Source organism: Prunus dulcis, chromosome 1 (genome assembly GCF_902201215.1).
Source record: "Prunus dulcis chromosome 1, ALMONDv2, whole genome shotgun sequence".
Taxonomy (NCBI): Eukaryota; Viridiplantae; Streptophyta; class Magnoliopsida; order Rosales; family Rosaceae; genus Prunus; species Prunus dulcis.
This window is the reverse complement of record NC_047650.1, coordinates 27,046,069-27,071,634: the sequence shown is the minus strand read 5'-3', so window position 1 is coordinate 27,071,634 and position 25,566 is coordinate 27,046,069. Positions and strand designations below refer to the sequence as shown.

At 37.7% G+C, this 25,566-nt stretch overlaps 4 protein-coding genes across 5 annotated transcripts; 2 read left to right on the top strand and 2 right to left on the bottom strand.

Annotated features, from left to right (window-relative positions):
- Nucleotides 1-50: 50 nt before the first annotated feature.
- On the bottom strand, nt 51-3,982 carry LOC117631181. The gene is made up of 6 exons (XM_034364189.1): nt 3,190-3,982; nt 2,891-3,102; nt 2,181-2,466; nt 1,973-2,058; nt 1,804-1,895; nt 51-868 (listed from the first exon to the last, which is right to left on the bottom strand). Exons 1-6 carry the CDS (start codon nt 3,499-3,501, stop codon nt 636-638), a joined length of 1,221 nt encoding a protein of 406 aa, XP_034220080.1. The 5' UTR covers nt 3,502-3,982; the 3' UTR covers nt 51-635.
- Nucleotides 3,983-10,686: 6,704 nt separating this feature from the next.
- On the top strand, nt 10,687-17,582 carry LOC117613970 (LEAF RUST 10 DISEASE-RESISTANCE LOCUS RECEPTOR-LIKE PROTEIN KINASE-like 1.2). 2 transcript variants are annotated; one of them, XM_034342614.1, is made up of 4 exons: nt 10,687-11,518; nt 15,564-15,593; nt 15,977-16,228; nt 16,384-17,582. In XM_034342614.1, exons 1-4 carry the CDS (start codon nt 10,738-10,740, stop codon nt 17,355-17,357), a joined length of 2,037 nt encoding a protein of 678 aa, XP_034198505.1. In that variant the 5' UTR covers nt 10,687-10,737; the 3' UTR covers nt 17,358-17,582. The 2 variants fall into 2 exon arrangements, with proteins under 2 accessions (XP_034198505.1, XP_034198506.1); XM_034342615.1 differs by lacking the exon at nt 10,687-11,518 and adding an exon at nt 14,376-15,285.
- An 809-nt stretch (nt 17,583-18,391) lies between these two features.
- On the top strand, nt 18,392-18,844 carry LOC117617486. Its single transcript, XM_034346871.1, has one exon. The coding sequence runs from the start codon at nt 18,392-18,394 to the stop codon at nt 18,842-18,844; it is 453 nt and encodes a 150-aa protein (XP_034202762.1).
- An 868-nt stretch (nt 18,845-19,712) lies between these two features.
- Nucleotides 19,713-23,696, bottom strand: LOC117613972 (nicotinamide adenine dinucleotide transporter 2, mitochondrial). The gene is made up of 9 exons (XM_034342618.1): nt 23,106-23,696; nt 22,906-22,989; nt 22,389-22,495; nt 22,167-22,215; nt 21,889-22,001; nt 20,949-21,043; nt 20,664-20,752; nt 20,468-20,562; nt 19,713-20,358 (listed from the first exon to the last, which is right to left on the bottom strand). The coding sequence occupies exons 1-9, from the start codon at nt 23,185-23,187 to the stop codon at nt 19,963-19,965; spliced, it is 1,110 nt and encodes a 369-aa protein (XP_034198509.1). The 5' UTR covers nt 23,188-23,696; the 3' UTR covers nt 19,713-19,962.
- Between the last annotated feature and the right edge of the window lie 1,870 nt (nt 23,697-25,566).

Sequence of the window (25,566 nt, the reverse complement as noted above, 5' to 3'; positions counted from 1 at the left end):
AGCAGAATCAACAATCTTTACGCTATAAAACAGAGTTTGATAGATAGATAAGAGTTAATAAGTGGGCGGTTGTGACTCCAAACAAAAACACATACGGGGAAGGAAGCTCAAGCTAAACCTTAAATACAATCTCTATATCAAAATCCCCTCATAGATAAAATTACACATGCTAACATCATCATCATCATCATCATCATCTTGGCATAAAAAAAGAGCCTGGTTTTTCTTTTATAATATACCCTTCCTTACTAAGAACAAAACACAGAAAACGAGCAAGACAGAGCTTGCTTCCATTAAAAAGCAACTTTGATTAGCTAGACCATCTATAGCTTATCTAACTATATTTCCTCTATTCACTTTTCGCTGAGGTTATTACAGCCTTCATCACATCACATGCCAAAGCTTCACTTTTCTTTAAGTTGCCTTCATCCTTTTCTTTTCCTTTTCCTTTTCTTTTTCCTTTCTTTCTCCTGTAGTAAAATAACAGAAAACCAAAACGAGGGAATCCCTGCATACCAACTTGCCACCCTGAATTTCACACAATACAGGGATTTTTTCACAAGTAACTCATGCAAACAGGCTTCACTTCTAGAACGGTGGTAGCAACACAGTTAGTAACATCTTCATAGTTCATATCATCTACGGCTGAAAAACACAAAATCAGGGTGATTGACCTGCAGCACTCTTAGAAAGTTGTCAGCAGCCTGCGACAGGGAGTTAGCTAACTGGCGTTCAAATCCCCCATTAGGAGTCCACAAGGACCCTCTGAATTTGTATGAAGCAAGGCCAAAAACAGGTAATGACATCTTAGGTACACCATCCATTTCACTCGGATATGTCACTACAGGAGCCCGGGCATCTTGTACACCTGAAACATAACATTACGTAAATAATATAAGCAACCGAGAAATAGATGAGTTTGGTTTGACAACAGCAGCAAGAGTAATCAAAAGAAGAGACGAGCTTATCAGAGATGATTGTACAACACCTAGAATGATTCTAAAGAAAACAACTTGGCATTTAGACAATTATCCAGCCCTTTTATATTTATTTGTGGTCCTGAGACAGTTGCACTTTAGTTATACTTCACACCTAATGACATCATCAGCAGTATATCTATCTGCCAGAATAAATTTTGACAAGGGGAGACATGCATGCAAGTGCTGGGGATAAGTGCAATACATAACTCTGGAGTTCTACAGATATATCCAACATAATGGAATTATGGAAAAGCTTTCTTTAATTTACAATAATAAAATTCCCGAAGTTGTAGATTTCCTAAATTAGAAAATACCATGTATATGCAAGCCAATTGACTCCAGAAGTAATTAAGGTAATACTCAATTTGTCGTCACATAGTAATATACAATCAGACGGACATACTAAATGAAACAGCCTGGCATCTCAAACGTGTTCTAAAGAGCAAATGTCAGGGAACTAACTTTCATCATCAGAAAAACCATGCACACGACAAACTAACAATGATATTAATTATTACCTCCCATGGGTGTAAATTGCTCAAATTAAAAAATACCATCTATAAGGAAAACCAATAACTCCAGAATGTAGATAGGATAATATTCTTTCTGTCGCCACGTTGTGAGATATGATTATATGTGAAAAAATTAGACCACGTCATCAGATATGATTACATGTGGAAAAATTTGACTGATGAACAAAATGAAACAACCTGGCATCTCAAGGTGTATAAATTATGCATAGCAAATGCCAGGGGACAAACTTCCATTCTTGGAAAAACCATGCACACAAGTTTTCAAAACTAACAGTGAAATTGATTAGTACCTCCCATGGGTGTAAAAAGTGAATGGTACGTCAGAAAGCACGCATCAAGATCCTTTAGAGTTGGTCCCGTTGGAATCCTGTAAATTGGATACCTGAAACAATTTTACCAAAACCAATTAGTCACATGACAGTGTATGACCCAGGAAACAAATGCAGAGGTTGAAAGTACCATGCAACAGAAATCCAGCTGGAAGACAGCAGATCACAACTTCTTAGTGTCTTCAGCTCAGGAAAATGGAAGGCAAGATCTAGTATCTGTAAAATTGGAGAGTTGAGAAAAAAATTCCAAAAACAGGGAAGGAAAGTTACAAGTACCAAAATTTTAATATAATTGTTCTAAACATGGTAACGAATTAGTGAATAAATGCAATTATAACCTTGTCAGCCAAAGGCTCGCGGCAATAAGGAAGGTCCTGCTCAAAATACTCAAATAGTAAGCAACCTTGAGAATTTATGGATTCACCCTCGTCACTAGAGCAGTCTTCATGAGGTGGAAAATGCGGCTCTCTCAGAGATAATCTTTCTATCCTACAAGGAATTTCACTCAATAGATTTTGGTGATTCCGCTGCTCCCTCAAATATTTTAATCTATCAGTTTCATAATCAGAGCTTCCATCACTACTAGAATCCCTGAACTCACTGTCACTGTCTTCATCTGGCCGCCTATCACACACAAGGACAATCAAATTTTGGATAGAGTACATAATATGCAATATACGGGAAGGAAGGGGGCGGGGACTAAGTAAAACACTATCAATCAATTCAGTCAAAAGTACAGATTCAGATGCAACGAGTAGGAAGAATAAGCAAACCATTAAATCCTTTTACCATCCATTCTCAAGCCATAAAATACTTAGCAAAAACAATCAATAATGGATAAGGATAAGAAAAGATATTAATGACAAAATACTATATTGAGTAATCATTATAATGAGAAAAATACAAACCTCAGCATGAAAGGGGACTATAAAATTAACTAAAATAAATAGAATTAATTTACTTTCACCTCTGGAACTAGTTCAAAAGGCAACATATGGAACATTACAATTGATCAAATTAAGTGACGAGTATTGAGTAAAATGCATACCTTGTCTTAGTGGGCAATTTCATAGAGTGGCCGTATATCTGAATACCGGACAAATAAGGGACATAGTACTGAACCACAGAGTCACTGTCATTCAAAATCAAAGGCACTCCTGCACCATAAGCACTCCACTCCTTGAAAGACTCCCATAGATCTCCAAGAACAAAGTATGGCTGAAATTCCACGTCGCAAGTACTCAATCCCCTCATCGTCGTCTGCTACCAAAAGTAAAATATTCAATCACAAAATTAAGAGAAAAATAACCAAGAAATGTAACATTTCTGTTTAGTTTAGACGAAGACCTTAGAGAGGTACTGAGCGGGCACGGATGGCGAGATCGACTGCAAGAACCGCTCGAGATTACTCAAGGGATTGACAACAGGCTCAAAAGCAGGCACGGCGACGGGTTTGGGAAGGTCATCTGACCCGACCCTGTTCTCGGGTTCCCGGTTAGGGTTAACCTTGAGCGAAGGCGATTGGCTTGGCGTGACGTCGCTCTGAGCTCGCCGAAGTTGCTCGGCTTTCTGGTTCTGGTGGGCTCTACGGGCTCTGGCCGGGTCGTAGAATCGGTCTTCTCCGCGGGCGCGCGTGACCTGCAACCCCGTACCCAACATCGCAATAACACCGAATCAGAAACTTGCACGAGAACCCTAAATCTGGTCCTTGTACGTACGTAGCCTCTTAAACCCTGAAACAAAGTCAACGGCAATGGAAAAGAAGAAAGCGATTCTGGGAATTTATTCAATTAGAGGATCGGCGTCTCAAGGGTTTGTGAGAAATGAGAGTTAATCGAAAACAATGGGGGGAATCGGATCGGAGAAAAGGATTGGAGTCTGTGGCTAGACCGAAATAGCAAAACCCTAAAATGGAGGCTGAGAGTGAAATGGATCTGGTGGAAGAAGGTAAGGGTAGTGTAGGTCAGGTTTCCAGGGGCAATTTGGTAAAACCAGTTGGACAGAAAGAGAGAGATTGAATAGTTGGGGAAGGGAAGCGATGGAGGAAGCGAAAGAAAGGAAATGGCGAAGCAAGGCTCTGAATAAATGGATGGATGGGCACTGCGTAGTGGTAGGAGAAGAACAAAACAAATTTTTATTTTTATTTTCTATAAATAAATAATAATAAAAAATCGCCATCTACTTGGGGCGCCCATGATTTAATGCGATGGGAGCACCCATATGTGTAAATTACAATCTTGTCTCTACTCAAATACTGTCGTGATGCTTGGAATGGATGGAAATTTGCAGTTTATCAAGGGTAACATAGGTAATGTATGTGAGTGTGTGGGAGTGTGAGTAAGTAACTATTGATGGGCCATGAGCTTGAGCGTTATCTAGTGATTGTTACTAAACTGGGTCGCGATTGGTGGCATTGAGGCCACTCGGATTAGTCATTAAGGTGAGGATCTTAACTACTGACACGTGTGATGGAGGAAATTCGTTGACACGTGTATGGTGCGATACTCTCTGATGGGGACGATGTCTTTTATCCTCCTTATCCCCATTCGATTTTCTCTAGAAAACGATTAGACTTTCATTTATTAATTCTCACTTTAGACTTTAGAGCCCACGGCCTTTGTAACGGCGTGAGGCAACGCGCCTTTTAGGCCATTGCGCAAGTGCTGCAGTCAGATCCCCACGTTTTGATTGATCGAACCCAACGGTCGCCTACCCTAAGAATAAATTAGTGCTGATTTTTCTAGCAACAATCGTAGTATATTCATCTTTTTTACTTTTTACGCCACTATTATATTCATATTTATTATTATTATTTTATGTTTATTTTAACTTTAGTATATTATTATAAATTCAAGTCGACCCCAAAAATAAAAATAAAAATTACTGTTATAAATTCAAGAGTTCATGTTTGATCCCTCCCACACACGTATTATGAAATTTTATCGATTTTGTAGTAACACAAATCCATGTTAAATAACAAGTTATTATTTTAAATATAATTTATGATCTAAATTATTTTAATTTAATTTAATTTTAAAAAATAACAATTCAAATTTAAATACAAAAAAACGAACTTACTGGATGGTATGGTGTCTTACTGAATTCCAACTTAATGTGTGACATTTTGCACAAGAATCCCATGATGTAATTGTTTTCGTTTTGGAAGGTTTTATTAAATTTCAAATTCCCAATTTATTATTATATTATACTGAAAATAAGTGTCGGTCACATGATCAATATTGTAAGAAAGATGCCTTCACAACATGCACAGCAACTTGAGAGCAATTTCATAATCTCATATTTCTCTTAATTATGCTTAAAACTGTATTTCTTATCAAATATTTGACATTCCAGTTTTGCCATTGAAAACATATATAATGGCGTAAGAGGTATGTTGTCCATTAAGGATGACTCGACGAGATTGAGTTGGACCAACCTAATCAACCCAAACTCATTACATCTTTAAAATAATTAAATAAATAAACCCAAACGCATTTCAATTAAAAGTTTAGCAAATAAAAACATGGCTTATTAATCTCAAGTGGAGCAAACATGGAGAAAGGGATATACGAGCGGTTTCATAGTTTATTATATTATTTTTGTGACTAAACTATTAATTATAACAAAAATAAATTAATTGTTATTGGAATATTTTTCAGGTGTATAGTCAAACACAATTAATTTTTTTCTTAGTACAAGTGATTATCTAAATTATAGGATATGAGAATTTTTCACACACACACAACTATGATGATGCAGGGATTCGAACTTGAGCCCTCTGATCAGCAAGTAAAGACTCTTTTTTCACTAGACTAGACCCCGCACAACCACTTTGTTTAAAGTAGTTGGGGAAAAATTGCTATAATTATTTTGTTAACTTCTCTTAATATGCACCGTAATTCAAACAATTTAAAACAATAAATTGGACAATCTTAAGCAACTCTTACATATTTATTTGTAATAAATTTGTGATTTAGACAAACACGGCAAACCAACCAACCTAATACGCGCTTCACACATTGTTTGTTTACATAAACACGATTGCATTTCTTCTTGTTGTTGTTTTCAGATCCTCCACGAGGAGAAACAGTTGGATCCAATCATATTATACAATACTTTGACGTGTCAACAACATAGTCATACAAAATATAGAATTGGTCAATTTGATGGAATTTTGGATCACCCGATATGCATTGAAATTGAACCACATGTGATGAATGGAAAGATAATGCTTTCAATTTTATGATAAAAGAATGTCTTTATCGACGCCCAAACGACTTTGAATAAAATAAAATTCTAAAATATAATTACTGCAAGCACCGACCACGCAGGGATATATAATCTGTCCGATATTTTTCTACTTACAAAAGCCTGGTACACTGCTGCTGCTAATAAGCTGCACCGCCAACTTTTACATGGACCATCTTTAAACTCTCATCATCACTGTAATAAGCTGTTTCTATCTTGAGATTAGCTTGTTGAATCCATTCTCTAGGAACAAAACTGATCTTCCCAAAACATGGAACTTTTATCATAATATGGTTCTCTCGGGTCTTCCCATCCTTGAAAACTATGTTTGCTTGCTTGTTAATAGTCAATGTCCGGAGCTTTGCTTTTTGGGTCCCAGGAGCTGAATCATGGCTTAAACATAAACTGGATGGTGAGCCATTTGAGGATGCTGCCTTCTGTGATGGAAGTTTCTATCTTATAAGCAATGATTATAACATTTGGCAGATTAAGGCTACTAATATTTTTGCTAGCATTAGAACAGATGATGCAATCTGTTTTTACCTCATAAGCCATTATTTTTTAGCAATAGTTCGGTGACTTGGAAACCTATATATGATTGTGAACATGTTCACAATGGACCTTGAGCTTGTATATTAGAGATCATATCTTGGAGTCTTGTAAACCGTCATTACCTGCATATATGGAAATTACAAAGACTTTAGAACAACGTCTTTAATGTAATTCACCATACCATGTTTGCTTTAACTTATTTTACTCTTATTTACCTATTGTTTGTTTCTTTAGTTTTACTCTATCTTAAAAGCTTTTCAAAAAAATTATATGTTTTCTGGACAACTTAATTCTTAACTGCTAGATATAAAAGCAGTACTTGTTCCTACGAGTTCAGGACGACCAGACCTTGTAAGAAGCTCAAAGCAAATAAAAGCACAGACACAATAACAAACCAGAATTACTTTCAAGAAAGAAAGTTCCGAACTTTCCTCCATTGAGCCTTGCAAAACAGCAACTCAATTAATTTCAAGACAGATGCCATGCCATCTTTCAGTGCAAATACGAAATCTTTACAACAAGGATGCTGCTTGCTTATTATAGCACTCTAAATTTCTTTGTCAAATTCATGAAAATGAGGATATGAACTCAACTAGGAGTCCACAAGGAAACAACTAAAACAACCAAACTTAGAAATTTAAAGCAACAAGCTTTTCAATGAGGTTTGGAAGATTTTAAACCGATCAGTCCATTCACTTGACACCCATTTATGTTTCCTGAAAAGACTTTGTCCAATTCGTGCATGCAACAATCAAAAGCTACCAGAAAAGCATGAAACTCAGAATCAGTAAAGTGCAAATAAGTAAATAATCCACTTTACCAAATGATGTCCAAACGTTGGAGACTAACAGCTAGAAGAACAAAGAAGAAAGTTGCACGTCTAGGTTTTACAGGAATGAAACGACAGTCGTTGCTGGAATGGAACGCCAGCAAACCTGCTTCAGAAGAAAGAAGAAGTCTCTCAAAGGAAAAGGAATCGCTGCTTAGAGCATTTCCAACCGATGTGTCAAAAATGCCACATAGATATTTAACGGCTAGAAATAGCATATCACATCACTCTAACTGATGTGTCAAAGCTGATGTGGAATGAAGGCTGTAGGTTGAGATGTTATTTTTGACATTTCAAAAGTAAGATGTCAAATGAATATTTTATTATTTTTAAAAGATAGTTGACTGTTACTTTCATTTATAATTTTCCTTTTTTTATTTTTTTATCTTAAATGATTTGACTGTTACAATAATTATTTATTTGACATATCTGGTGGAGTGTAAACTGTGTAAATGTCAAATTGCCACATCAGCCATCAAATTTAAATTTGATGTTTGATATTTGACATCTCCCTTCAAATACCGAACATCAAATTTAAATTTGATGGCTGATGTGGTAATTTGACATCTTACAAAGCTTTACACTCCACCTGAAAATGTCAAATTAAATTATTATTTTATTACATTTTAGTGTTGATTCATTTTTAATTAAAAAGAAAAGAAAAGAAAAAATAATAAAATATTCATTTGACATCTTGCTTTTGGAATGTCAAAAATAACATCTCAACCTCCAACCTTCATTCCACATCAGCTTTGACACATCGGTTGGAGTGATGTGATATGTTATTTATAGCTGTTAAATGTTTATGTGGCACGTTTAAGAGCATCCACATAGACAAGGTGTATATGAAGGTGTATGTTAAATATATACATTTGGTTGTCGACTTCAATGGGAAGGTATATATGTTTGTAAATGTACATCATAGCCGTGAGATGAGAAAAAAGATGTACATTTAATTTTAGACTCAGCCAAGTGGTTCCGTAGCAGAAAAGCCAAGAGAAGGGATAGAGAAAATCTACCTAAAAGATGGGGAAGTTATTAAAATGGTGGGCCAGGGAGTGGTTGAGATTTATTAATATGAGGAAGTTACTAAAAATGATGCAAATGTACTAAGTTCTTCTCCAACAACTCTCTAATGTATGGCCAGATTTCATTCAAATTGAAATATGAAATTAACAACTACATTGATCAATGGTGAAGAAAAAATTCATATCAAAGCCAACAGTTCATATTAATTTTATTTACATTATATTGAATTAAATTATATCTTATAGGAATTTTAAAAAATTTCGGTCGATTGTTTAGAAAAAATAATTAAACCTAATACACAACAAAAAATTTAACAAAAAAACGAATTAATACAAAAAAAAGAAAGATATTTGTATCTCCCGAAGGTGTGAAGGAGATATAAACATAGCTTTACACCACCGAATTTACATCTCCCCACTGTAAATGCTCTTACGAAACCGATTGGTGTAAAATTTAGATTCCTCGTTTCTGCCAAAACCAAAGGAGGAAAGAATGATAACGGGCTGAGAATTGCTATTGGCCCATTTTGCATCTATAAAATTGTCACTAGTGGGCCAGCTTAGCCTAGTTTACTTTGCAATTTTCATTTTTTTTACCTCTTGAGATCATTTCCCCAGTTTTCCTTTGTTTATTTATTTTCATAAAACGGTACTTTAAGCTACCAATGTATTGAGAGGGAGATTAAACTTGGGTGCAAGATGATGGACAAATTGGTTTTGTCAACTTGTCTAACTCATGAGAGAGAAGAGAGAGCGAGCTTTAATAGAAGGGGACGGACAAATTGCTTTAGTCAACTAGTCTAACTCAAATGTACCGATAATTTTCCCAATTTACAAGGATTTATTTTATTTTATTGAATTGATAAGTTAGAAAAATGAATTAATATCCCTGAACTAGTCGGTGTTACTTTTCAGCAGAATTTCCCACTGCCCCGGGGATGAAAGTCCCCTGTCAGACTTTGACAGAAAAAGAGTTGGGCAAAAACGCGTCGACGCCATAAACACAAGAGGCAACAACGGATAGAGAAGCAATAGATAATCGGTATCTTGAATCCCTGAGAGCCTTGTGAGTTTGTGTAATTTATTCCAAGTCAACACAACACAGGCCATTATTTTCTGTACAAATAGTATGTATAACTCTGATCTTCACAAGTTTCAAAATTATCACCACCCAACTTTTTTTTTGGGTCAAAAACCACCCCACTTTGGCTGAAATGAATCAGTTGTGCCGTGATAGTACATGAGGATTTGACTCTGAAAATCCTACATGATTGTTTATGTATAGAAATGCACATAGGAAGAAAAATGCATACGCATCATGTGACTGCTTTATATATGTGCGGTACATATTTGAGACCAAGTCGCTTGTTTAGGTTGCTAGCAGTAATGGCTACTTATTTCATTAATATGCAGATACTATTTAGATGCGTGCTGGTTTGGTGTCTAGTATTGAATTAAATAAAATAAGTCCCTATATTTAAGCATGTTAGGGAAGAAATGAAATTATTATTTTTTACCAAGTTGAAGGTAGACGATAGATTACTCATGAAGAAAATGTATCTTATCTTATCCACAAGATGGTAGGATAACAATATCTTTTAACTTATCCCCCTTAATTCCCCCAAATTGAAAAACTATTACAACTTTACTTTTATTTTCTCCTTCAACATATCTTAGGTTTAGTGACTTAATCAACCTAATCAAAATCCTAAACACTAAACGGGCACTACGTGTACGTGTCGCATCAAATTCGTCTTCTTCTTGTTGTGCCTTTTTTTTTCCTGCTGATGAATCATAGTGTAAGTTACCAGTTTCAAATTGTAATGACTTATGCTCTGAATACATGAACGGTGATTATCGTTTCAAATTCAGAGTAAAAGTCAGTGTGTGGCCCTGTAGAGGAGGCAATGTAAAGCAGAAGTTGAATTACGAGATTGGTCAAGTTGTACGACTTTCTTAGAATAAGACCCATTTAGGCAACCTTCTGGCTTGAATTCAAGAGTCTTAAGATGTGAGGCAGATTATAAAGACAGCATTCTATTGCTCAAAAAGTGTCAACTGTCAGCTCCAGAGGCTTCCAGTTGGGCAATTATCAAGTCAAAGCCACCCTCTTCAAATACAACTCTCAAAACTATTATTATTATATTTTGTCTCTTTCTCTCTCTCTCTCTCTCTCTCTGCCATATTATTATTATTATCCTTTTCACTGTCTCTACGCCACAATTTACAATATCCCAAATGCATCAAAACCTCTGCATCCTCATTTTGATGTTTCTCCTCCTAACAGAAGCCTCATTTGCTCTGGACTTTTACTACCAAAACTGCAGTGTGCCCGTAAGTTGTGGCCGCCAAAACATTAGCTATCCATTCTACATCCAAGGCAGGCAAGAATCCTTCTGTGGCTACCCTGGCTTCCAGCTCTCTTGCCATGGAGATGGTGAAGATGCCTACCCACTTCTCCAATTGTCTGGTAACAATTACACCATCCACAACATCGATTACCAAAGAAAGTCTCTTCTTGTCTCAAATTCTCTGCTTTCAGGCTACTTAGAAAGCACTGCTTGTAACGATGATATTTCATCACTCCATAACTTAACCCTTCCCAATGATCAGTTCGAGTTGGCTTCAAACCAAGCTGACTTCTTTTTGCTCTACAATTGCAACTCTTCTGTGGTTGAGTCATTTCCAAAGTACAAAGTCGGTTGCTTTGATCAGCCAACTAACAAAACCAGAAGTAATACTTCAGTTCTGGCTCTGCCTCGGGATGAATATCCAAAATTAGGAAGTGACAAGTGTAGAGGAGAAGTGGTGGTGGCTCATGCTAGAGGAGGGTATGAGAATGGTGAGGTGGGATTAATACAAGAGGTTTTGAGCAGAGGGTTTGAGCTGAATTGGTTTGCTAGTGACTGCAGCCGCTGCCAAGACAGTGGAGGGAGGTGCGGCTTCAATTACACAACCTACCATTTTAGGTGTCTCTGCCCAAGGAGGACTCATTCTGTGCGCTGCCGGGATGATGAAGGTTAGTTTTTTATTTTTTATTTTTTATTTTTAATCTTCTGTGTACATGAAATTATTATGAATAATTAGATACTTTCCGGCATGATATAATTGTCCACTTGGGCATAGAATAGTCTAATTCCTACCGTACATTTGATTCAAGAAAAATGGCGGTTGTTTAAACTTTAAATAGAAAATAGTTAAGTGGGTGCTGCTGGTACACGACATTGAATATCAACCGTTATGGATTTAAATCTTGGACCTCTAAACAAAACAAAAAAAAGTGATGCAGCTTCTAACTTCTATCTACAAAAAGAAGAATATAGGATACAATCATACAATAACTTATTTTATGACATGATATATATATAATATAACCGAGGCATAAACGTCACAATCTGAAAAGGAAAGAACATAATAATTGAGAAGCATTCACATTTTCAATAAATAAGATTAGAGAAGTAGACAAATTTAGATTTAGATATTGAGATGATATTTTAGATTTAACGTCATTCAGTCTGTGAGTGAACCTAAACTTTAAGATGATTTCATCCCCGGTTGCGCTGAAAGCTTAAAAGTAGAATTTGATGATGAACAATGTCTTAATTCACGATCAAGTTAATAAAAACCCTTTTCTTTGATATATGTAGAACAAGTTTAAACCCTCTACAGTCTGTCACATTCAATGCACTCCAACTACACAAAATTGCTGGTTGTATGTCGGTCATTTCATTCCTCACCAGCCATTTTTGACTAAAACCACCACCAACGACCTCTGCCTGTTATTTATTAAACCCCGTTTGTTGCCATTATCTCTGTTGTTTCTTTGGAGATCATCAATGTTCATCTTAGTGCTACCCTCAAAAACTGAAACTTCTATGTGAAGAAAGATTCATAATCCTTGTTCTGGAAACAAAAAGGACACCACCAAACGCCTGGAACCCACATAAACCAATTACCAAACGCAAACCAGTGCTTACACTTTATAGCCATCTTTTGAAATTGTGACAGAGCGTTGCATTATACAAATCCTTATGGGTTGTTTGAACTTTAAATTGGACACTTTCATCACATAAAACTTGGTTGCGTGGTAGAGACAGGGAGACAGAGAGAGCCACAGAGGTCCCAGAGTCTTATGTCATTGTGAGTTTGTGAGTGCTAGAAATGACCCACAGCGTGCAGCAGTGCTGCAGTATTGGATTGTCCAATAGGCATGCACTATTGCACCAAAAACAAAACTACCTTCAAATAGTGCATAGCACTAGCATCGCATCACTCTTCTTTCCCTTAAGTTTATAGAATCGTGGAATGAGAATGAGAACCTTCAGAACTGCAAATTTTTATTCTCCCTAGTTATAAGAGCACTAGGCAAGCACACTTATCAACTGTATAATCTTTCCTAATCCTAGTTAAGGACTGCCCTTAATCTTCAACTCTAAGACAATTCTAACTCAGATGCTTGAGTGGCTAATGTTCAAATTGCAGTTTGAGTTTATTAAATTATAACCAATATTTGATAACATGTTGGTGAAGAAGAATGGGGCTTTCCAAGACTTGGAGTCCATGCAACCATGCCTTTTGGTCGATGATTAAGGATTATCAAATTACAGATGTAGGTCTTCTAAACCCAATTACTCTGCGAGTTTGAAAGTTAAACGTGGAAGGAAAAAGAAACAGGCAAGTCAGATAGTTTTGTTTAAGGCCACAAGTCATTCATCTTGTATTCTCTTGGTTGCAAGAAATCTAGAATACCTTATGCTTCCCATGCTGCTGGCCTGGCTGCTCATTTGTTGCTTTAGTTCCTGTTTATAAGGACTTGGATTTCGGATACAACAGGCTGTGTGCCTTCTAGGTTTTGTGCCTATTGATGAAGAAGGGCAATCGAACCAAATGATGGTAAGCCACCCTCGACATCAATGTGCTATGAGCTCAATCTTTCAATGACATGGATTGAAACCATACTGAGTTAAGTCTCAGTCTCTAATCTAATTTTAAGAACCAACAAAACCCATGACAAATTTCATATATATATATATATGTATATGTATTTGCGCTTGTCAAATTCAAAACTGAAGTGGTCTTGAAGCATGAATAAAACAGAGGACTCTGTTATTGAGAGAGAACAAGGAACAGAGTGTAGAACAAAACTCAGAAAGTCCTGCTTCCGTAGCCATTGTATCAATCCGGCCAACGGGATGGGTCCCTTCAATTAGTCATCTACGACTAACACCACAAAGTCTAGGTTAGGTACCCTTGTGGATACGTTTTCCTCTTACCCCGTCTCCTACTTAAACCATCAAGACCGCCAGAGAAAATGACAGCCAGAGAAAAGGACCCAGTTCATAATTACGTTTTACTAATGCCAACTCCTCATATTCTTTCTTAAATTGCGGGAGGGAAATGATAATGACCAAAATTATATAACAACGATATATCATATATGGGATGCCTTGCGACCAAATAACATCAAAGAGAAGAGAAGGGGCTTGTAGCTCAAGTCCTTAAGAACACTCCGAGATACTAGGTTCCATTAATATTCTATAATTCAATATCATAGTAGCATTCTTTGCAGTCAACATTTCAACTAGGATGCTTTTCATGGATGTGAAACTGTTCGGACTGTCCAGTGTTCACACAATTATGTAAGTACACCCGAAAGAAGGGCGAAACCTGGTTCACGAGTCAGGAGAAGTTGTTATCTTTGCTACCGTAATGTGTGGTTCAAAGGAGTTGCAAGGTGATCTCTTTTTTAAGACCATGATTTCAATTTTGAATGTTATCATCATGGGCTGAAAAGTCAAGGGGTCAAGTCTTTCTTTCTACTGCAGGTCAATGGGGAAGATGAGAAGGAAACTCCCTCATGGGAGTCTTGTTTTTAAGCCAACCAATCAACAGTGTGTTTATCAAGCATACGATTTCAATATTTTACATGGAAAGTAGCCCCACCTTGCACTAGTTTCAACCTAGTTGTACGAGTCTTCCCCTTCCAATTTCCAAGTCAACTAGCGTGTTAAACACAGAATGAACTTAATATATTGTGAAGCAAGAATGGAAGTAAACAATTCAGCAGTCTTGTTCTGAACTTGAGAAGTAGATCCTTTTGTTTTTGTTTTTCTTTTTCCGTGGTGCTTTAGTTCTGGCTCTTCAGTTCAGCTGGGAATTTCTCGATGGCTCCCGTGGCTTTGTTTATTTTCTCTCTTCTCACTCATCTCGTGGTTCTTCACTCTATTGAAGAGTTGAAAATCAACAAAGGCTGTTCTCCCGAAGAATGTCAGACGCATCCTCCTGAATGCGGCTGGTTGTTCACAGTTAATTGTTCTGATCGAGATAATCCGAGGATCCAACTGAAAGAGGAAGGATACTGGCATGAATTTGAGATCATCCCTGAACCAAATATGATTTTTATCAATGACCGCAAGCTTGAGCAGCGTTTGAAAACAAATCACTGCAATGATCAAGTTTTCAACGACTTGAGGCTTCCCGACCCTTCTCCAGTCTTTGATGAATTATTCGCACCCAATCTGACCCTCATCAAATGCAGCACCCCACTCAACGATACAGAGCTTATCGACGGCTGCAGAAATCATAACTATACTTACTATACTACTTCGCCTGATCATAGTTTACTAAGTCCCCCACCATCGTGTTCCGTGTTTCACATGCCCAGGGATCCATATAAACCTTTCTTCAATCTCTCTGCATTGACTACTACGTTTCACCTTGAATTTCGAGTAAGAGAAGAATGCCATGTTGACAAGGGAAAATTTAAATGTTCCGTTAGAGAAAAAGGTATTTACATCGGAATAGATGTACATCAAATTAGATGCTTCCCGCATTTACATGACCCTTCGTTATTTATCCATTTCCATTCAACTCTCAAAAAAGGAAAGAGTCTGTTGAAAATACTTTGTATTCGGTACAAACACACACACACACGCAAGTACATATGAGTTTTTAAATGATCGTTATGCACTATCTTGTTTTTGTTGAATGCCAATTATATATATGCCACTTCAATCTTCTTTGCTTCAGCTAACAAAATTTTCATTTTGCAATTTATGTTGCAGGAGATAAATTGGGATTGACGCTAGGACTAGGTAAGATTGACATCTCTGAAGTTAAATATATAATTGATCTCATCTAGGACAACTGTTAGAACCCTAGGAAGGAAATCAAATCAGTCCCAAGTGCCTCTCAACAGAGGATTACTTTTCTAAGCATTACATGAAATGAACAAGCTTTGAATATTACCATATTCCTTGCAGTGTACACCGTTCATTAATGCCTCCTTTCCCAAGTTTCGCACTATGTGCTTAAACACGGTGGGGGAGTAAATTGAATGCTCTGTAAAAGATACCCTTGATGAAATTTAACTCTCTTTTAAGCACCCGCTGGTATAAACTGCTCTGTAACTGTTTTATAATTTGACTTACTGCAGTCCTTTGGTTAAAAGTTGACCTCTCTCACTTGCATGCTTCAGGTATTGGCCTTGGATGTCCGGTACTTCTTGCAGTATGCTTGTTTCTTCTGTGGTGTTACAAAAAAAAAGGCGCTGCTTCAAACTTCCTCTCAAGGAACATTTCTTCTCAGCCCCACACAAATTCAGACATAGAAGGGGGCGTCGCCTACTTTGGCGTCCCAGTCTTCACCTACACTGAACTTGAAGAAGCCACTAATCATTTTGATAGTGAAAAAGAACTGGGAGATGGAGGTTTTGGAACCGTATACTACGGTAAGAGTTAAAAAATTCTATGCTTTTTTTTTTGTTGAAAGACAAACAAAATAAAAATATAACAGTTATTTTAGGCAGTTAAAAGAGGGAATGAAGTTGCAGAGTATATCTGCAGCACCTTACTGAAAGGCCTTTCTTTGATCAATCTAATATAGGCAAACTCAAAGATGGCCGGGAAGTTGCAGTCAAGCGTTTATATGAGCACAATTACAAACGTGTGGAACAGTTTATGAATGAAATTGAAATTCTCACCCGTCTGCGCCACCAAAATTTAGTTTCCCTATATGGCTGCACTTCACGCCGCAGCCGTGAACTCCTCCTTGTGTACGAATACATTCCCAATGGCACTGTTGCTGATCATCTCCACGGCGAGCGAGCAGACCCTGGCGCACTGACATGGCCTATTCGTATGAGCATTGCCATAGAAACCGCGAACGCATTGTCTTACCTCCATGCCTCTGAAATTGTACATCGTGATGTGAAGACTACCAACATTCTCCTTGATAACAATTTTTGTGTAAAAGTTGCAGATTTTGGGCTCTCCAGGCTTTTCCCCATGGATGTCACCCATGTCTCAACTGCTCCACAAGGGACCCCTGGTTATGTTGACCCAGAGTACCACCAGTGTTACCAGCTAACTAGTAAGAGTGATGTTTATAGTTTCGGGGTTGTTCTCATTGAGCTTATATCATCTATGCCAGCAGTTGATATAAGCAGGCATAGGCATGAGATTAATTTGGCTAACTTAGCCGTAAGCAAGATTCAGAAAGGTTTATTCAATGAGTTGGTAGATCAACGTCTCGGATTTGAGTCCGATGATGAAGTTAGAAGGATGGTAATTGCAGTAGCAGAGTTGGCTTTTCAATGTTTGCAGCTGGACAACGACATGAGGCCTACCATGTGTGAGGTTTTGGAGGCTTTGAAGACAATTGAAAGCGGGAACGATGTGCCAGATAATTTAAAGCCGGCATTTGATAATGCCGGGATGAAAACAAATATACTGCCACCACCTTCACCAGATTGTGATGAGATTGGGTTGATGAAGAACAAGAGACCACTATCTTCACCAATTTCAGTGACCCAAAAATGGCCTAGCACTAGGTCTACTACACCTAATGCCAGTGCCTGATATATATTTTTCCCCATTCTATGAAGTTTCATAATACAGAACATGAATGTGTTTCAGATTTGATTAGGTGGATTGAGGTTATTTTGTACTCATCTCCTTGATTTGTTGGTAATAGAAAAAACACATCCAGTTTGGCATATCAGTACTGCTAGGTAAAGGCTCGAGGGATTGTACATATTAAATGGAGATAATGTTGTTAATGTTCATATTTTACATTATATTTCAGATCATGAATGCGCATTTAGATCTTGTACCGTTGTCCATTTCCTTCTGGCCTCTGCTTCCTCTGATATTCTTTATTAACCAAGTTTTGGATTGTCTGATATGGTTGAGCACCTCCTCTACCCGGAAAAACGGAAAGAAACGATAAAAAGGTTCTAGATTTTTTATATTATATTAGATTAAAGCTACTCTTTCACTAAACATTTATATAAACTCTTTTTAAATTGGAATTTTTTGTTAGGGTTTTTAGGTCAAAAGCTAATCACATTGTGATGGTGAGGTAATGACAACATAATTGCCCAAGAATCTTGGGTACATACTACTCCAACCTAGAAAATGGAATCTAGAAGAAATGCAGGCTGGCTCACCTCAATGGGCAATCAAGTCTTGCATCTTTTCTTTACTAATTCCTCGTTCTACAAGTAGGCAGGCATCAATGGTCATGGCCTAAAACTGACTTTTCAATTGTCTTCAGTCAAAGAATGAGGTGTACCTCTTTTTCAGAACCCCGTATATTTTGGATTTTGGATTTAGCACATATGGAATTTTACTTGGAAAATGCACCTCTTTCTCTCTCTCTCCGTCCCCCTTTTTCCTCCCAAAACCCTCCCTTTCAAATTGTGAAAAAGAGTGAGACCCAATCACTATTAATCTAAGTAGTGTATAAAAAAGATGCATCCACTTCCCAACATATCCTTTTTTCCATTTCAGAAGCAATCAATTGTCTCTACCCGGCAATCATTCACCCATTTAAATTCAAATTCCCTACAAACCCACAGCAAGAGACTCCCCCGCATGTATATATAGAGATCATGCCAGTTAGCAACAAACCTCAAAAGATGGGGACGCTACAGAAGTTCAAGCTGCTCGCGACGCAGTGCGGCGTGGCCCAAAGCCCAACCAGAAGCCCAAGAACGAGCCCATTGATCCAGCTCCGCCGCCGCAAACCCACCTTGCTAATGCTCCTGACCCGGAGCAGCAGTCGCCGACGAGACCCACCAGTTCAGTCACTGCCGCAGAAGGCTCCGTCTCCGGTTCAGAGGCACAGCCTCAAGGACCTCTTTGTGTCTTCCCCGCCTTTTGAATTAAACGAGAAAAGGAAGAGTGAGATAGATACGCGGCAAGAGTTCGGTTTGGTGGTGGCGGGTAAAGCAGTTGGTGGAGTTGGGCCGGGTTCACCTAGACCGGGCTGGACCGGTTTCCGTTACAAGTCGTTGTTACTGAGAAGGGCTTGGCGCCCTGTGCTCGTTACCATTCCTGAGTAAATTAATTAAATTCCAATTTTAGTAATCGGAAATATATTAGAGCGTTTTGAATGTAATTGTCATGTGATGGTCTCTCATGAACTTTGGTCCAAAAAATTTTGTACCCTCTTCTTCTTGCTATATCCAATTAAAGCATGTCTCAAGGGGAAAACATGTTTCTCTAATCATGTACTTAAAAAATATTTTTGATATATGTGATTTTGATAATCAAAGAAAAACCCAACTTTGTGTGCACGCCATTATCAATCTTTTTTGAGGTATCCTTTTAAAGTTAAAGTGGCATGGACCAGGGCCGTGGCTGGTGGGAAATCACTGAAGTAAAGCAAAAGCTGTGCCCTTGAGGGAAAAAGGGCAAAGAATAATAAGGCAAGCTTTATTACACCACCAAAGCTCAAGCTTGGCCATATGAAAAAGCACAACTTTTGAAAATTCTTATCTTGCAATCCGACTGGCAATCCCATTTTGGAGGTCATTCTCTGCAATCCTGAGAGTCTCTAAATTTTGGTCAAAATAGTTAGAAAGTCATTATAGCAAACTACTTCCTTTAACAATATTTTTTACTTTGACTAATCTATAATATTATTTCTCTCATCCACTCTAAATTAAAAGTTCATTAAAAAATTAAAAAGTAAGAGTGAAAGAGAGTTGCGTGCCTAGGTAGAGAGAACAATAAGAAATGGAGAACCCGCAAATTCTCTCTTCTCCTCTCCGAATGTAGAGAGGCACCAAACTCAAATAGGGAGTTCTACAAAATAGAGAGTCATATGCTGGAGCTGCATTTGCCCTCATTCTAGCCAAAATGGCTAAGAATCAGAGTATAGCAACTCTCTTAGTTATAACAAAATATGAAATCCATGAAAGACCAAAAAAAAAAAAATAAATACTTTTGCTCATCCAAATAAATGTTACAGTTCTCTGCTTTCGAATCATAGGGATGGAAAGAACTACTTCAATGCTAATTGAATGGCGTACATTTGAAAAGTAAAATACAAAGAAGGCAAATAACTTTTTTTTCTTCCCTTCAAATGGGCTTACATTCATCTATCTTGTTATTTAATTTCATTATTACAGAAAAATTTCTTACAATCAAAATTAAGTTCAAAAAAGAGAGTCGTCGTTCAGTGTCTTGCTGCTAGCTGCTCTTTGTTTGCAAGAGGAATCGGTGTCCTCTGATTTGTTTGGGATTGTGATTGCCGCAAATCAGAGTTATTCACCACTCTCTCGTTGCCTCCATTTCCCTGCTGCGATTCAGCATGGCCATCAGGCTTAGGGCGGCCATTTGAATGCTCTTTTTCTTTAAGTACAACCCTCCGCAAGAACCTATCTATCATCTCGTAACTGGTAAATGTAATAACAGCAGAAGGAGTGGTTCTTAATAAATTAGTGGCACAACCATTATAAAATCCACGAAGGCCTTCCTTTTGGAACACCTTCTTTGTACAATCAATAACCCCTGCATACTGGGGTTCAATATGTCTGGCCTGGCCTTGCTCTTGCAGCCTGGAGCGAACGACCTGCAGACAGGATAACAATAACAAAATATGAGAAAGAAAGAAAGAGGATTTTTAAGTTGTAAGCAGTCCAAATTCCAATGTGTTTAATAAGAAGTCTAGCTGAGCATACCTCGTGAGGGTAAGTTATTACTGAAGCAATTACTTTGGATATCGATGAGGCAATGGCAACATTACCAGGGTTTAACTTATCAACAGTTGTATTATCTGAAAAGTTAAATTTCATGCGTTCAGATAAAGTTAGTAATAAGAAAATACTGAAGATTCCAGTAAAACAATCTAGCACAGAAGAAAACATATCACATTACCCCTTTTTGCCATAAAAGATTTTATCTTTTCATACGCAGGAAATTGAATTGCAACATGACTTATCCCAGCCAAAGAAGGCAAGATCCCACTGTTTGAAACCACAAAAACAACAAAGAAGGTATCATGAACGGAAACCACACTTTCATAATTATTATAACTTGAGAGGGCTTCTTTATACCAATTTGGAACGGAAAGAGAATTTTGATTAGTACTTAAGCGTCAAATATGAAATTCCTAGTCTAGTGTCATATCTACATGCTATAATTGAAAACAAGAAAAATGACCTATATAGACCTCGCATGCCTTCCTCAGTTGCAATCCTTGTGAAAGCAGATCTCATGCTTTTGTAAGGAATCACACCAGGCCTCATTCCTTGTGTCTACATAAAGATGATCAAGAATGTTTAAAAAAAATGACAGCAGTTCAAACATTAAATAAATGTGAAGTTCTAGAATTTTCTAAAACCATGAGCATTGAGTTAAGCCAGAAGCTCAAGATATGTAATTATGTGGAAGAGATTCATTACCCAAGTTAGATTACGCATCAACCCCAAGGATATTATATGCCCACACATTTCTTGAAAACCTATAACTATAAGCACTCTAGGACCATCTCTAGCAATTAGATGGATCTCCAATTCAATTTCAAAAAGGAACAGATAACATCAACGTAAGATATAAGCTACCAAATTATGGTGAAAAAGGAAACAAATTTAAAAAGAAGCACATGTTACTTCAAAACAGAAACCTCTAACAAGTTAGAAGTTATATCATACTGAACTCATATCTCTTCATATCCACTTCCCAGAAGCCATACTTATATAGTTCAAAATCTATGCCAGCTTGGCCAATGCATCCGTCTTAGCACTGATATTGGATAACTTTGATCCTCTGAAATCCATCCATTTTCAGTAAAAATTCCCCGGTTTTAGTACTTCTGTAAGACTGCAACACAAAGAAGCATTTGCTATTGCAAACAAAAACAAACTCCCGTGCTTGAAAAACACATGCTTGAAAGGGCATATGCATGCTTAAATACTGTCAACTCTAATATAATTATGAGGAAACTTAATCACGAAATAAGCATGTGGTCAAGCAGAAAATGAGATAGAATCACAGATGTCCTTATTACTACAATCAATGAAATAACAATCATAAGAATATAATATATAATATATATAGTTCCATTTTAAATGAATTACAAAGACAAGAACAGTAAACTTACTTGAAGTCTGGTCTTAACAACCCACAATGGATTTGTTGTAATGGCTGTGGCAGCCCCGGCACCAGCAGCAGCTATCATATTTGCACCAATTGTAAGTTCGCTGCTGCCATCAACTGCAGCATGACAATAGTGAATGATTAAAACCAACTAACCAAATACCATTAAGTATCCCCCATAGCTCATAACTAAACCAAGAATAGAGGAATACTATGTGTTTCATAAGATATCATGAGAAGACCGACACAAATTTTCAAGTAAGCGACATTTAGGAAACCAACCATGCGACTGGAGTAGGCCTTTGAGTTGCTCATAAACTGTGAAGTACACCTACATATGAATAGAATACTTATGTCACCAACAGAACTCTATAAAGTATGTTAGATTAGAATGTGCATGTGATCTGAAAGAGGGACCCATATCCTTCGGAACTCAAGTTTGCACAGTATAAGGGTTCCCAAAGACTTGTTTCACAATATATAGGCAACAAAAGTAACACTCACTGCCCAATTTGGAAGTAGCGCTAGAATTGTTGGTGAAAGGCCACGATACATCCCCTTCAAACCTTCAGTTTTTAATATGTTTCGTAGGCTTGTGATAATGATACTACCTGAGCATAGGCCAAAAGGATAACAAAGAAGAAGATTCATATATCAACAAGAGTAACAATACGCGGTATGCAGTACGAACTACAAGTATAGAGCCTAAGGCATGTGTGGCATACTTCTACTACTCAATGCATATTTCCTCGTTTGTGGGAATAATCTACAGATCAAAAATTGAAACTCTAATCTGACTATGATTCCATTTCCAGTTTCCACCTAAACATGTGTTCAGCATACTTCCAATACATTAGCTAGTGAATCTAGTATGGTTAAAAATCGCTACTTGCACCAACTTTTCTATAGATAAATTAAGGCCAGCAAACCCAGAATCACCCATTTCCTCTGACCACTGATAAATACAACATAATATGTTCAAGGGAATAATAGTGCATAGAGTCTGAATAGTGAAGAATACCTCTTTGTCCCGGAGGCATGCCATGGACCTGTAGCCTAGTCTTGATGACATCCAAAGGGCACACGAACGTTGCCGCCATAGCACCTGCAAAGCTTAAAATATAACCAATTCGCGGACAAGAATGAGAAATTCATCAGATTTCCAATGCGTTCCAAAAGGAACGGAACCCTAGAAATTGAAAAGCGAAGGGAAAAGCTGACCAGCGGCGGCGCCTGCACCGGCGTGGCAGATGCCATCTCGGACAGTGTGGCGGTCAGAAGATTGAGCGGCCCCGCCCCCCATCGTCAAAGCACTTTCTAGTCTCTTTAGAGCTGGTTCAAACTCAAATCAAAGGTAATTTGCATGGCCAATCCCAATGTATTAATTAATGTATGTATGAGAATATATGTATATTTATAGGTACTAAGTTACATTGATTTGATAGAGGAAGAATAGATTAAGGAGTGTGTTTGGGGTTGGAAGCCGAGACCATGAGACCATAAGACTGAGATTAATTTAAAGTTGAGCTATGTCGTCTGTGTGCGCTTGTTTGAAGGGTTTAAGCGATGAATAAGAACGTGTCAGGTGGGTTGCTTGGATTTGGATTTGGAAATGGGAAATTACCTGGAATTCATAAATTTGTTTCTCTCAGAGGGAAGTGGTCATTACCAAATAAGGGGGCTTGGCCTTGGTCTCTCTTCTCTGCTATTTCGACGACCATCATCAAATTGAAATCTTCCTACTTTTAAAACTCAATTTCTGCGTAATGGTAATATCCAAAGCATTCAGCTTTTTTCTGTTTACTTTTTGTTTTCTTTCCAATTTAACTTGAATTTTAGAGGTCCTGGTCCTGGCTGCTGCTCACTTTCTGCAACATTTGGGTTTTTTTTTTTTTTGGGTATGTGCTGATGTAGGCGGATTATAGATGTAAATATTCATAATTCAGACTTCTAACTTTTCTTGTTTTGTGAACAACGTTTTTAACAAATAAAAGATGACCACATATTAATATATCAGGCGAGCACTTCAGTTTGGTCCAGCCTACCTGAAGCTTTAGACTATTCTCTCTTTTCAGGCTCCAAAGCCCCCCAGTTAGGTAGTCCTAGATCAATACAGGCTGAAAATTGAAAAGTTTCATCAACTCGACTAAGAACAAAGAGCATGCCAAGCCAACTCCCAAGCACCTTGGCAATCTCCGTTTACAGACCCCCATTTTCTAGTGTTTCTGGTGCTTGAGCACCTATAGCGATGTAGAACAGATGACGGAAGCAATCAAAGAGGAGTTGGGGAGACATGCAAGCAAGGGTAAATCGGATAAACTGCATATTTGGACTCTAAACTCATAATCGAGCCCATGACCTGTCGATTCGAAAAGAATGGAGTCACGAGTAAAACTCATCGCTTTGCCATAACGTATGGGTCTTTTCAGGCATCCGAGATCGTTTGGTAGCCCGAAATCCAATTTTTACAATTTTTGAAAACTTTGTTATTTTTCTATTTTAATTCCTTGTTTATTCCTAGGGTTTCTAGGAATATTTAAATTAATTTTACCCATGGCTAGGGTTATGTTTTGTTATTCCAAATTATCAAATAAACCTTGAGGTTTTCTCATATCTGCTTGGTGAATTCCAGAATTACATGTTTGAGGCTAAAGTTTTAGTCATCATATTGTCATGCTGCATCATATAGACCTTGTTTGGTGGGGTGGCATGGATTAGCGTAATAAAATTGAAATAACGTCATGACTAGTGCTTTGTGCATCCATGGGACGAAATTCAAACCCCAATTTACTCTATCCAGTCTTATTCATAGTCATTCTATAGTGAGAGTCTTATTTATGACGTTTAGATGAGGTCATATCTTTTAACCATTGAATTAAACTTAATAATTTGATACAACGGTTACAAAAAATGGCATATTATCAAAGCCGACCCACCAAACGAGGCCATATTATTTTGGGAACTATTTGTATACCTTGTTCACTTGTTGGTTATGGTTTGGTGGGCTCAAAATGGTACCCAAGCACCCAACACAAATAAAGCCCGGCAAGAACAGTTCACTTGTTGGGGCATTTTCAGCTGGATATGGTATATCTTGGTTGCTGGGCCCAGTTTGGTATGCAATGGCTTTCTGTAACATCGACCATCGTATGTGGGGTGGGGAAAAGCATGGCAATGGCATGCGTGTAGGGCCCAGATAGGCCCATTCTCCCAGCCTGTACTTGAGCTCAGTACTTGCTCAACGGCGAGACTACAATGCGGAGATTTTGTGCGGAGGTTACGTACGGAGACTACTTACTGGGCCGTTAGATTGATCAAAAGGCTAACATTAATATCCTCCTTACGCTACAACCGGGTTAAAATTACCCATCACAAAAATTACAACCCATCTCTTCTCTCTTATCTCTACCCTTTCGCAGAAATACTGGAATTATTGATGCTGGTGGTTTATTACACAACTGGTGCTTGGCTTAAGGGATTTTCTATGAAAACCCAACAGTCACCATCCATCTCTCTTCTTCCGGCGAAAACCCAACAGTCACAACCATCGCACTCAAATCCAACCCACCACAACGTACTCCATATCCAAGTTTTGGGGAGAGAGAGAGAGAGAGAGAGAGAGAGAGAGAGAGAGAGAGAGAGAGAGAGAATCTGGATATTTTTTTTATTTTTTGGATCAGAT

Bases quoted from the DNA above. Each gene is read 5' to 3' on its own strand.
- LOC117631181 (XM_034364189.1), bottom strand. From the start codon at position 3,501: ATGTTGGGTACGGGGTTGCAGGTCACGCGCGCCCGCGGAGAAGACCGA. The intron at 2,467-2,890 runs GTATGCATTTTA...TGTGTGTGATAG, and splicing joins AAATTGCCCACTAAGACAAG to GCGGCCAGATGAAGACAGTG. The intron at 869-1,803 runs GTACTAATCAAT...GTTATGTTTCAG, and splicing joins ACTTTTTACACCCATGGGAG to GTGTACAAGATGCCCGGGCT.
- LOC117613970 (XM_034342614.1), top strand. From the start codon at position 10,738: ATGCATCAAAACCTCTGCATCCTCATTTTGATGTTTCTCCTCCTAACA. The intron at 15,594-15,976 runs GTAAGATTGACA...TGCATGCTTCAG, and splicing joins GGGATTGACGCTAGGACTAG to GTATTGGCCTTGGATGTCCG. The intron at 16,229-16,383 runs GTAAGAGTTAAA...AATCTAATATAG, and splicing joins TTTTGGAACCGTATACTACG to GCAAACTCAAAGATGGCCGG.
- LOC117617486 (XM_034346871.1), top strand. From the start codon at position 18,392: ATGCCAGTTAGCAACAAACCTCAAAAGATGGGGACGCTACAGAAGTTC.
- LOC117613972 (XM_034342618.1), bottom strand. From the start codon at position 23,187: ATGGGGGGCGGGGCCGCTCAATCTTCTGACCGCCACACTGTCCGAGAT. The intron at 22,496-22,905 runs GTATTCTTCACT...GCCTATGCTCAG, and splicing joins CATGCCTCCGGGACAAAGAG to GTAGTATCATTATCACAAGC. The intron at 20,563-20,663 runs GTAATGTGATAT...TTAACTTTTCAG, and splicing joins ATCTTTTATGGCAAAAAGGG to ATAATACAACTGTTGATAAG.